At 40.5% G+C, this 13,092-nt stretch overlaps 1 protein-coding gene across 9 annotated transcripts in view; it reads right to left on the minus strand.

Annotated features, from left to right (window-relative positions):
• pcdh15b (protocadherin-related 15b) overlaps positions 1-13,092 on the minus strand; it is a 1,538,224-nt gene that overhangs the window by 118,753 nt on the left and 1,406,379 nt on the right. For all 9 annotated transcript variants that reach the window (XM_087999065.1, XM_087999066.1, XM_087999064.1 and 6 more), the window contains one exon: positions 8,699-8,839. In XM_087999065.1, the coding sequence (XP_087855191.1) occupies positions 8,699-8,839 (141 nt within the window). The remainder of the gene's footprint in view (positions 1-8,698; positions 8,840-13,092) is intronic.

Raw genomic sequence — 13,092 nt, forward strand, 5'->3', positions numbered from 1 at the left:
ACATCAAGGCAGTTGTTAACAGTGTGTGGCATGAAGGAGGCTTAGCAAAACTGGAATTAGTGGGGACCAGGGGAAAACTTTCTGTTGGTAAGTGTCATACTGAGCACATAGGGAGATCACTGTGGTCACTGGAGATCAATCATCTCAGCTCCAGAACCTTATTGTTGGAGTTCCTAGGGTGCTAGGCCCATTACTTTTCAGCTGCTTCATCAATGACCCTCCCTCCACCATGTAATCAGAAGTGGGGCTGCTCATTGATGATTGCACAATGTTTCAGGGCCATTTGCAAATCCCCAGGGCCTGAAGAAGTCCATATCTAAGCAGCAAGCTTGAAGAATATCCAAATGTAGGCCGACAAGGGAGGGAAGTAACATTTGCACTACACAATTGCCAACAAGACAGAAAAAGAGAAAAGCTAACCATCCTCCTTTGACATGCAATGGTGTTACCGCATCACTGAAACCCCAGTAAAAACATTGTGTGGGTTACCATTAATCATTAACCAGAAATTAAATTGAACCCACCATATAAATACTGTAGCTACTGGGGCAGGTCAGAGGCTAGAAATACTGCAGTGAGTACTCACCCCCTGACTCCCCAAAACCTGTCCACCACCTACAAGGTACAAGTGAGGCGTGCGAGAAAGTGAGAACTGCAGATGTTAGAAAGTCAGAGTCAAAAAGTGAAGGCCTTATGCCTGAAACGGCGACTCTCCTGCTCCTCAGATGCTGCCTGATCTGATGTGCTTTTCTAGTGCCACACCCTTCGACACTAGTCAGGAGTGTGATAGAATACTCCCCAATTGCCTGGGTGACCGCAGCTCCAACGACACTAAAGAAGCTGGACACTATCAAGGACAAAGCAGCCTGCTTGATTGGAATCACATGCACAAACACTTACTCCCTCTATCACTAACATTTAGTAAGCAGCTGTATGCACCATTTACAAGGTACACCGCAGAAATTCACCAAGGTTTCTTAGACAGCACCTTCTAAATGGTGACCACTACTATGTAGAAGGGCAAGGGCAGCAGATAAAACTGGAACACCACCACTCGCACGTTCATTTCCAAGACACACACACCATCCTGACTTGGAAATGTTTCATTATTTCTTCAGTGTTGTTGAGTCAATATCCTGCAACTCCTTCCCTAAAGGCATTGCAGGTCAACCTATAGCACATGGACTGCAACCTCTTCCCCAAGGGCAACCAGAATGGGAATAATTTCTGGTTCAGCCAGCAATGCCAAGCCCCTGTGAGTGAAAAAGAAAAACATTCTTATTGTAGTGGTTGACTTGCCTCTTCCTCTGCTATAAAAGGCCTTGTGTGCAATCTGTGACAGTCATTCAAAAAACACCCTTGAAACAGGCACTAAGCTCAAGGTTTATTGCTCAATTCATGCATGTCCTACTCAATGTGAGCACCCTCTGGTGTTGGAAGTGACAAAATTGAGACAAAAAGGAGAATAAGCTTCTTCTTTCAATATCATGTCAGTTTTTATTCTGCTTAGAATGGGTAATTTAGAAATTCTGGATGAATGAACTCAGAAGGACTGATGAACCTTCTTATCTGTAATTAACTTCTGAACCTGAATCCACAAAGCCTAAATTTAGTGTGCCAGTTTTTAATTGACAATCATTTTCAATTGTTCTGTACTGGAAATTTACCTAAATGGTACATTTATGTTTTGGCTGAGTGAAACCAATTTATAGCATAAAGATAAATGGTAGAATTGTTGAGAAACTTAAACCATGGTACTAACACAATAACGTTTCTAACAAATGATTGAATCTTGACAAGCTTTTGAAATGTTTTCCCAATATGTAAAAGTAAGGAAAGTGACATCACCACATTTGATGGGTTAGTGTACTCTATGCTATGTGACTGTGCCAAGTTTATCATAAAGGACCTCTGCTTCTCACCTCGTCAGCATGGATTCAGCTGGTCTCAGCTGAGGTCGCACAGAAATACTGTTATCGTCTTGTGGCTCTGGTTTATTGAAGGGGAAAAACATCAAATTGAATTTCCACTCCTGTCAATGCTGTATACTTCTTGCTACTTTCATAGAACCCCTACAGTGTGGAAGCAACTATTCAGCCCATCAAGTTCACACTGACTCTCTGAAGAGCATTCAACCCATACCCATCCCCCACCCTATCCCTGTAACCCTGCATTTCCCATGCCTAATCCACCCAGCTTGCACATCCCTGGACACGATTGGCAATTTAGCATGGCCAATCCACTTAACCCGCACATCTTTGGACAGTGGGAAAAACTGGAGCACCCAGTGGTTCCGTTTCCTAACACTCAGCCTAGTTTGCATTTACATTGCAATTGTTCATTTTATTCTATAAACTGTCATTTTTCTTACAATTCAGTTGTGTGGCACTATAGCAAACACTATCTTTATGTCTACGTATACCAATCAAGAGCGTGACCTTTGTCAAATATTTCTGCTACCTCTTTAAAAAACGCCAACAAATTAGCTAAACGCAATTTTCCCTTTAGAAATTCATGCTGGCATTTCCTAATCGTAGTCACTTGGAAATTTTTATTTCACATGACTACAAATTCTATCCTGAATCATTGTTTCCGGGAGTTTCTTCAATACCGAGTTAACTGACAAGTCTGTATTTGTTGGGTTTATTCTTACAATCTTTCTTGAACAAGGCCACAATGTTTGCAATTTTCCAGTCATCTAGTAACTCCCCCAAGTCTGAAAGATTATGGCCAGTGACCCTCCAGTCTCCACTCTCACTTTTTTCAAACTCCTTGGCTGCATCTCATCTGGTTCTGAAGTCTTGTCAACTAGGGGCACCATCAATCTATCCAATATTCCTTATATATTAATTTTGAATATCCCTAGTGATTGAGTTTCCTCCTCTGTCACCATATCTTAAGTAGCATCTCCCCCTTGGTAAAGACAGATGCAAAGTATTGATTCAACACTTCAGCCATGTCCATTGCTTCCATCTGTAATTCCCCTTTCTGGTCTTCAATTGGCTCTACTCCTCCTCTTACCACTGTTTCATTCTGTGTACATGCCTCGAGGAGATTTTGGGACACCCTGTACTTTGGCTGTCAGTCTTTTCTTATAATTTCCTCTTGCTCCTCTTGTGTGTTTTTCTACCATCCCTCTGAATCCTCAATATTTCTCTTGGCTTCTCAATTATATTTTCTACCTGCCATTTGGCACAAGCACACTTTATATTAATTTCTATTTCTTTTGTCAACCAGGGAGGGCTGGAGTTGACTTATCTTTTCCATTTGAGGTAATATACCTCTATTCTATTTTATCATTGATCTTTAATAACACTCAGCCTCTAACATTTCCATTACCTTTCCTTTGTTCCACCTAGCCCTCCACCTTGTTACAACTGCGTACAGCCCAGCACATTCCACCTCTCCTCAGTTTTAAAGAATGCAAAGATTAGATCCAACATGACAACTCTGTTTCCTCCTCCACAGATGCTGCCAGACCTGCTGAGTTTCTCCAGCATTTTCTGCTTTCACTGCAACAATGCATGGAATGGTACAGCTGTCTAAATCTTTGACATTAGGGGAAAGGTTGAAGAACTAATTTTTTTTTAATCTTCTGAATGTAGGAGTAAAGCAGCAATAATGGATCCAATCAGTTAAGCATTAAATTTGTTTTTGCCAAAAATAGCATCAGTGGTATGTGCAAACTTGGTGCAAATTGCAAGCTGTATTGCATGATACTGTTTTCCCCTAGCTGTGCATTCCTCATAATTAAAATCTTGCTACTTAAATCAGCATGTGGCATTTAGTGTGCTGGCTCAGCTGGTGCTTTATATACAATGTCTGGGAGCGATGGCAGCAGGGAGCAATAAAGAAGACAAGTTACTGTTCTCCTGATTACCGTTTGGAGATTTATTTTTCTTCCTACTTGAAACATTGCTTTTTTTAGTCACTAAGTTTCTGTTCTGATGAAATTAGAAGAGTGAAGCAGTTTTCACAATATATCTTTGCCTTTCGTATTGTCTTGAAAAAAAATTGGAGAATAAATTCAAAACAAAGGTTTGGTTGATTACAGTGAAAACATCTTAGATGGTTAACATTTGGACCTTTCTTTATCCGATGTCATATTTGGAAAATTAATTGAAAAGTTTTCTTTGTACAATTATTTAAGTAAAAGAAATGTAAATCAGTTGCTGATTCTTAAACTTTATGTTAACAAGGTGAAGAGTTCAGGTCCAACCTACTGGAGCCAATCAGGTTTGAAGGGTAGAAGGGTAGGCAAATGTGATTGATGGTAGTGAGTGTGTATCAATATATGAACAGATTTAAAGCCATTCAAAGGTCTGGCCCTCAAGTTAACATGGAATGGGAGGGGGCAACTGTAATAACTCGGGAAGCTTGAGTGGAAGGAAACACCATTCATTATTGAACTCAAAAACAGAGTCACTACTTGTGGTATTCAAAGCTTGTTCCAGCATGGAACAGACAATTACACAGACCTTTCTTTTTATATATATATATTTTCTAATTAACTTTTTCAGAGAGATGTTATGCCATACCTCTGGAAACTTGGATCTTGAACCCCAGGTCTCTTTGCTTAGATGTAGGGACACTACCACTACCTCTACCACAACAGCACTTCCTGGGTCTACTTTATCTTTTTCTCTTTATTGCTATCACATTCAACTGAATGACTTTTCCACCACCAAAATCACCGCAACTTTTACTTTTGCTTTCTTTCCATTTAACAACCACTAGTAATCACTTTACGCAGCCAATTCAATATTAACGTGCAAAGTTTTTAGATTAGATTACAGTGTGAAAACAGGCCCTTCGGCCCAACAAGTCCACACCAACCCGCTGAAGTGCAACCCACCCATACCCCTACATTTACCCCTTACCTAACACTACGGGCAATTTTAGCATGGCCAATTCACCTGACCTGCACATCTTTGGACTGTGGGAGGAAACCGGAGCACCCGGAGGAAACCCACGCAGACACGGGGAGAACATGCAAACTTCACACAGTCAGTCGCCTGAGGCGGGAATTGAACCCGGGTCTCTGGCGCTGTGAGGCAGCAGTGCTAACCACTGTGCCACCGTGCCGCCCACATAGTTTGTTAAGGGCAAACTATCCAAAGTGGGAGGAAGTAGGGAGGGAGGGAAGGGACTAAATCAAAATGGAGCTGGAGGGGGAAATAAAGCATGGTAAACACCGTGGTGCCCACACTCTCTAAAGGCATCAACAGCATCAATTGACACTGGGTGCTCCCTCTCCAAAGACACCTGGGCACAAATGTAACCACAGAAGAAGGGCAGGCAGTTGGGACATATGACTCCCTCCACTACTGGGTTTGCTTTTTACAAAAATTACTAAATTTTCTAATCAACTTGCTTCAAGATACTATTGCCCACCTCTGGAATGGGTGGGACTTGAATCCAGGACTCTAGATCCAGAGCTTCAGGGGGACACTCTATCTGCTTTATAAATGACTCGGGTTATGACTCCAACTGAGCAGGCCATTACCTGTTGCCAAAGAACTCATACGTAGTGAGCTCCACAGGGAGATTAATTAGTGATTCCCTATGAACCTTGTAGCTGTTATCATGGAAACAAAAGATGATGGACTGTAGATCAAAACTTAGTGCACTTGTTTAACAGGTTCTTGTTACTTATCTCAGTGAATTCATTAAAACAGAATCAGAATTGTTATAGTACAAAAGGAGGACAATCAGCCCAATCATGTCTCCAATTACACAAACTAGTTTTAAAAAAAGTAAGACTTTGTGTTCCACAATCTCATCGTAATAATCTTATTATAATTAGTTAACAGTTTTTTTTAAACAGTGTACAAAGGAATGTCTACTGGCTACATAACATGAAGAGTTGTTCAATAGATGTCATTTTATAAACTATGGCTCATTTTGCATGTATTTGCATCATCAGAATAGTGCCCTGTTCAATATTAAAAATCACACGAAATCGAGTGATAGTGGAGCTGATGAGGGAGCGTCGCTCCGAAAGCTAGTGTGCTTCCAATTAAACCTGTTGGACTATAACCTGGTGATTTTTAACTTTGTACACCCCAGTCCAACACCGGCATCTCCAAATCATGACTGTTCAATCATGACTGTTCAATATTTCATGTGCAGACAAATGAAAGATCCAAACCAGTAGTAACATTCTGAAAGAGTTTATGCTAGTTAGCTATGTTGAGAGACACATGGTAAGGACTAACAAATGGATCCTTGTTTTCAGTGAAAACCTTTCACAGAAGTCAATGAAAAGAGAATCTGTCAGAGAAGGCCAATCCTGGGGTCATAATTTGAGGTGAGTGTCCATCACAATCTTACCACTGCCCAATCACCGTGTTAATTTTTCTGGCCCTCCTTGGAAATGACAATGTGGATCTCTCAACCAGCTCTCCAGCCATTTGACTGAACCCTCACATCCTTGATAAATTACACCCAACATATTGGGTTGATAAGCTCAGCAATCTCAACCATAAACTCTCTCTCCCCAGATGCTAACAGACCTGCTTAGTATTTTCAGCATTTTCTGTGTTTATTTTGGTTTTTCAACATCTGCTGTATTTTAGTTTCGTAATTTGGAGCTGTACTCCCATGTGTCAGGGTTAAAATTACACCAAGAACATTTCCTTAGCTTACCAATCCGAGCAATAAATGATACCCTCCGGAGGTTAGGTTTGAAGGAGCAGTGGGGTAGGGTCTTTGGGGATGCTTGACAGTAAAGACATTAGGGTTTTTTTTTATCTTGAGATGATCCAGTAAAGAATTTTAACACAGAAAAATGTGGTCCAAAGCACTTGATGTATTCCAGCCTGCTTTTGAGTGACTAAATTGACTTCAGTAAGAGGGAGCAGGGTTTTCCTTGGCACAAGTATATCAAAAGCTGAACATTAGGCATTGGAACTTGATGGCAGATAATCAATTATGATGAATGGAGATTCAAAGACCAGGCATCTGGGATTTAAAAATTCCCGTGGTATATCCCCAAATGAAGGATATCTAGGTGAGAAACTTGGAGTAGGGTTTTGCAGGCTGTAGTGGGTTAGGTAGAAATGCAGAAGTATGCAACAAAAGAGGTGAGAAATGCAGTGAAGTGCATAAAAGGGGCAGGCAACACCAAATGTCAATTTTGTGATATGGGTCACAATGCAATGCTGATAACCTGCTTTAGTCAGGACAGTTGGTATAAGGTAGAAGGAGCCTTTAAAAAGGGAAAAAGGTATCACCAGCTGCATACCAGACCTCAGGTAAAAAGCCGTGGTGTTGATAAAACCATCCACAATAAGATTATGGAAGGTAGTAAATGCAAACTCTGGAGGGAAATGCCAAGTGTGATAACTGCTAGGTCAGGATCCAAGGCAGGATAGGGATGTGTTGAGAGTAAGAGTAGAATTTCAATGATTAGACACTAACAAAAAAATTGATGACAAAGAAAGACAGAGTAGATGTTCATAAAGAGGCAGCAAATAGTGCCTTGAAGGGACCTTCTGAGATTGTGAAGAAATTCCATCTTATAAATGACATCTTTTTTTCTGTTTTTTGTATTCACAGACTCTGAGCTGTGATAAATCAGTATTCAATTTAATTCACACATTATATGTTCAGTTGCAAAACTGTTCAATTTCACACCATATCCTAATCCATCTACCTAGATCAATGTGATCACAACATTTTTTACTTGCACCTACCTTAAGAGCACAGATATATACTTGGGGAAAGCTTTCCTGATAGCACTCACATCTCGACTAACATATTATCCTGTACTCAAAAAAAAATTCCCACAAAAATTAGAAAAAACTGAAGCTATTAAATTTACTAACAGTTGCTTTGGAAACATAAAAGCTAAACATGCAAAACAAATGCCATTGCAAAACTCTGATCATGTCACAGAGATTTCTACACTTGTTTTAAAACTTAACCAAATGTGTTTCTTGTATCAAATTCAATCGTCTGCATGACAACACCTTTCTCACTTGAAGTTGTAGTCATATTAACATTCCATGGACTGTTTACCATTTGCATATTTTCATCCTTGGAGGGCTAACATTTTCAAATCTTTTGAATAAGGTGGAAGACTTTAAAATGCAGTAGAGAATTGCACTTCTGTAGCTACTTGTTAAGATGACATTTCACTCGTTCCAGTGTTTAGCCCTTAGCAATATGCAAGATCAAATCATGCAACATGCTTTTTCCCTCTGCAGAACTACTACTGACTTACTAAAATGAGTGCAAATAACTGCATATGCTAGAAATCGGAAATAAGAACAGTGAGCTGGAAATATCCAGGAAGTCTGACAGAATCTGCAAAAGGAGTGTTAATGTTTCATGTCAAATTTGACTTTTTCTGCTTTATTGATGCTAGCCAATGGCTTAATTCTTTTTCAGATGATTCTCTCAAATGAATACACATATTGACCAAGCAGCCCCAGATCCCTTCATGTTCTGGTCATCTCTGTGTGTATGATAGTGTCTCTGCTTAGCCTCGAATGGTAGCTGGTGTCACTCTAGCACGAGGGAAGGATGAAAATTTTGTGGCTCACTTGTCAAGCAGTAAAAGTTACCTGATCTTTTTAAGTAAATATTTTGAACGTTATCAGCCATACTACATTACTACTGACATTGCAATCCAGTGACCAGTCCATAATAATTTAAGTTGGAAACAATAATAAATGTAATCATCTAGACTTACTTCTTGAAGGAACCCTCAGGTTTGATCTGAAGAACAACAATGAATCTGCCTGGATCCTAAGTTCATAATCTTTTACAGATTCATAATCCAAAGTTTTATTTGTTGTGATGACTCCTGTCCGATTGTTGATCCTAAATACACCTGAAATGGGAAATAGCCAAATGTTATTTACACAGGAAAACATCAGATTTCATTAATTTGGATTATTTATGATTTGTTTTAAGATACAGAAGGGGAAAAATTCAAAATGGGGTGCTTTCCAAATCTCAAACCTTATCCTTTAGTCATCAAACACTCTTAACATCAATAAAACAGCATCTTAGATGCACAGTACAAGAATAGAGTAGGGAAATCCCATTGAGAATGAGGAAATGGGGAGAAAGCAGAAGACGAATGTCAATGTAATTGACCATTCTCATGGGGTGGGGGTGGGGCACACAGTCTGTCATGAACTTGTTTGTCATCGAGGCAGCCTTCGCAGTGACTCTTTTACCTAACCACTTCCACATTTCTTGAATTGTCATTGAGTGCAAAGGTGATGATAGCTTGCATCTATCAAAGGACAGACTTCTGGTTAAAAGGACAGAGGCCAGGGTGGCAATTTTGCAAAGCTTTCCATGCCGACAGCATCTAGAGGAATGGAACGGATGCTTGAGAAGGCCATACCATGGTTTCAAATTCTTTCCTGGAGATTCCACTGTCTGATCTGAGGAACTACAGAGAAGTATCATTTTCCCCTAATGACAAGAAGATTCCAGCCTGTCAAATCAGGAAGGCATGGAGAGAAATGGCTGAGGAAGAGAGTAGCCAGCAGTGTTGTCCCTTGATCCCGCGTGCAGTGCCCAAGAGGTTTGTTGAATTCATCAGGATGGACAAAAACTGTCCAATCTTCACATTCTAACATCCCCAATGTTCTCTTGCAAACCACTCTTCAACCATTATACCTTACAGTCGCACTCCTTTTTTTTCCCCAGACACCTCACCAAATCCTCATTTGAATAGCCAACACTTGCACTCACTCTTCTCTTATTGGTATGCTTCTTGGTAAGTGAAAGATTGTTGTCATCTTTCTCTCTGCATAGTCCATTTCTCATGGTTATGATTCTCTGTTTTCTTCTCTCTGTTGGAGCTAGTGCACAACTCTAGGGAGAAGTATCGAACGGATGATGGTCCTTCATTGATAGCCACCTTGACAGCCACTAGCAATGCATGCTCACCAGGGCCACAGAGATGGCGGATATCAGCACAAACCTGCTGTGAGAACCTGAAACTCTTGAGGGACTGGTGCTTACATATATCCAGAAAGGTGATCTTCTATTTCTAAACCCTATGCTGTGGGTAATGCAGCCTTTGAACTAGATTTCTGCACTAATCCCCTCTGACCCACAGAGAGAAACATGGTTGAGAAGAGGGTCCTGCTACTGAAGCTTTTTTGATTCATGTCCAGGATGTGGGTATTGATGTCTGGGTCAACGCTTATTGCCCAACCTCTAGTTGAAAAGGTGGTGATGAGCTCTCTTCTTGAACCACAGCTGTCCATAAGGTTCACAATGCTCTTTCGGGTAAAGTTCCAGGGACATTGAGCCAGTGACACTGAAGGAATGGCAATATGCTTCCAAGTCAGGATGGTGAGTAGCTAGGAAGGGAACTTGCAGTTGGTGGTGTTCCCATGTACCTGCCACCCTGCAAAACCACAAAGTTGGTCATTGGTGGATGGCTTGCAGTGCCACACACTGCTGGATATTGGAAATGAAAGAATGAGCAGGTTAATAACTAAGACCATAAAGTATAGGGTCAGAATTAGGCCATTTAGCCCATTGAGTCTGTACCGCCATTCGATCACGGCTGATAAGTTTCTCAACCCTATTCTCCTGCCTTCTCCCCATAATCTCTGGTCCCCTTACCAATCAGAAACCTTCCAGCTGTCTTAAAGACACACAATGACTTGGCCTCCATGGCCTTCTGTACAATGAGTTCCACAGATTCACCACCCTCTAGCTGAAGAAGTTCCTCTTCATCTCAGTTCTCATAGGGTTGCCCTTCACTGGAGACTGTATCTTCTGGTTCTAGTCACTCATGTTGGAGGAAATATCTCCATTGTCGCTCTATTCAGGCCATTCAATATTCTTTAAGTTTTCCATCAGATCATCCTTCATTCTTCTAATCTCATCGAGTACAGACCCAGACTCCTCAACTGCTTCTCATATGACAAGCCCTTCATCCCCAGGGTCATTCTTGTAAATGGATCCTCTCTAAGTCAGCATATTCTTCCTTAGACACAGGGCCCAAAACTGCTCATGATATTCCATATGTGGTCTCACAAGAGCCTTATACACCCTCAGCAGTACAAGATCCAATTTCCCACAGTCTTGCTTGTCATGTCTCCACTATTTATTGCTTACGCAGTGAGCTCTTAGGAAGAAACAAAAACAGAAATTGCTGAAGAACAGGTCTGTGGAGAGAGGAACAGAGCTAGTATTTTGAGTCCAGTCATCCTTCTTCAGAAATGGATAAATGTGCACATTTGCAATCAATTCGGTTTAAGATTGCTTTCAATCCACACTTCTCTGTTGAATACAAATGCATTGTAGGTGTAGGTAGATTAGGGTAGCTAGGTTTTCCTGTTCATGAAGTTGAGCCAGCAATGGTTATCAATGACCCGGAGAAGGGTGAGAATGAGCAAAAATTGATTTTGGTATTTCAGTTAAAGAAGATGCCACTTCCTTTGTCTTATTTTCCAACTTTGAAATTGACTTCTTCTGATTTGTCTGCGGAAAGGCAGGTCCAGCTGACAGCATTATAGGTAGAGCAAGGGGACAGATCCTATCCCAGCTGGAAGTGAAAGCAAACCTCATCCATCCGATTCATATAAGCTGAAGTCACCTATCTGCTCCACATTAGCCAACAAGCCAATTGGCACCCCAAGTTATCAGGTTGTTGTGGCACCATAGGCTTTTATATACATCTTATAGACTGGAGCTATAGATAGGGATGGTGGAGACCCCTATTTCTTTCTGTAACATGGTTGACAGGGAAACTCTCTCCTTCTTATTGCCTGCAATTAGCATGTGTAGGGATTACTTACAAGTTCACACATTCTAAGGCATCTACAGTTATTGGTGGGAAAAATCACCACGGAAAAATATCAGCAGAACAACATTGTGATAGATGTCAATGTTCACCATCCAGTCTGATGCAAGGGGTAGTTTCATCCAAAATTCAGTGCTACTGACTCTCAGATCAGACTTATATAACCTATATATTATTAAAGATGTTTTGGTTAATTTGTTTCATGTGTCTTTGTGCAGCTGGATAGCACATTAGTGTGATAATGAATTAAACATTGATGCATATATGTGACAGATAACTTTGAATTGGAAAAGTAGGGCCATTCATTGTCTATAATAGAAGTGATACAGCACAAAAGCAAACATAATACATTATTAATATGACTCCTTTAAAACCTAGGAGCAGACCGTGTAGCATCATTAACTATGTATATATAACCACGTGAAGGCATGTTTACGATTTAGCATTTGAAATAAATTACAACGAAAATTGGATCTTTAGGGCAATTCAGTGGCCTGCTTTTTTAGATGTCACCTCTGATTGTTCATTGCCTCTGAGTCAGAATCCATAGTTGTGAATAACCAAACTAAAGTGAATTTGTTATGAGACAGACCAGAGGTAATTCATATAACTGCATCTTCTGTTCTAGGGTGCTGGATTGAGATATTGGGGTGTACTGATTCTTAGAATTATGTTGTGAAGTAATGATCATCTCCAATAAGAATGAATCTAACTAGTTTTCATTACATTCAATTGTACTGCCATCAATGAATCCCCTTCCAACAATAGTCTGGGATCACCAAACACCAGAGACATTACGAGCCTAGCCACATAATTATTGTGACTACAACAGCAGTCAGATGTCAGGAATTCTACAGTATCTGTCACCCTGCAAACTAAAGCTTGTGCTCTATCCACAAAGTACAGGCCAGGGCTGTGATGGAATATTCTTCAGTTGCTTGAAAGGTGCAACTCCAACAACACTTGAGTAATTTAAATTGATCCAGGACAAAGCGGCCTGTTTGACTGACACACCATCAATCACTTTAAACAGTTACTCCCTCAACCAGCACAACACAGTGTATGCCATTTTTAAGACGCATTGTAACTATGCTCACCTTCCAAATCTTTGAACTCTACCTCCCAAAAGGTCAAGGGCAGCAGGTGCTTGGGAACATTACCAATTGAATGTTCCCCTTCAAGTTGTATATCATCCTGACTTGGAAAAACATTTATCACTGTTGCTGAGTGCAAGTCTTGTGTAATTCCCTCCCTAAAAGCACTGTTGGTTGACCTGCACATTACATGGACTGAAATATTTCAAT

Source organism: Chiloscyllium plagiosum, unplaced genomic scaffold (genome assembly GCF_037043375.1).
Source record: "Chiloscyllium plagiosum isolate Xiang-an unplaced genomic scaffold, Cpla_swu_hap1 HiC_scaffold_22, whole genome shotgun sequence".
Taxonomy (NCBI): Eukaryota; Metazoa; Chordata; class Chondrichthyes; order Orectolobiformes; family Hemiscylliidae; genus Chiloscyllium; species Chiloscyllium plagiosum.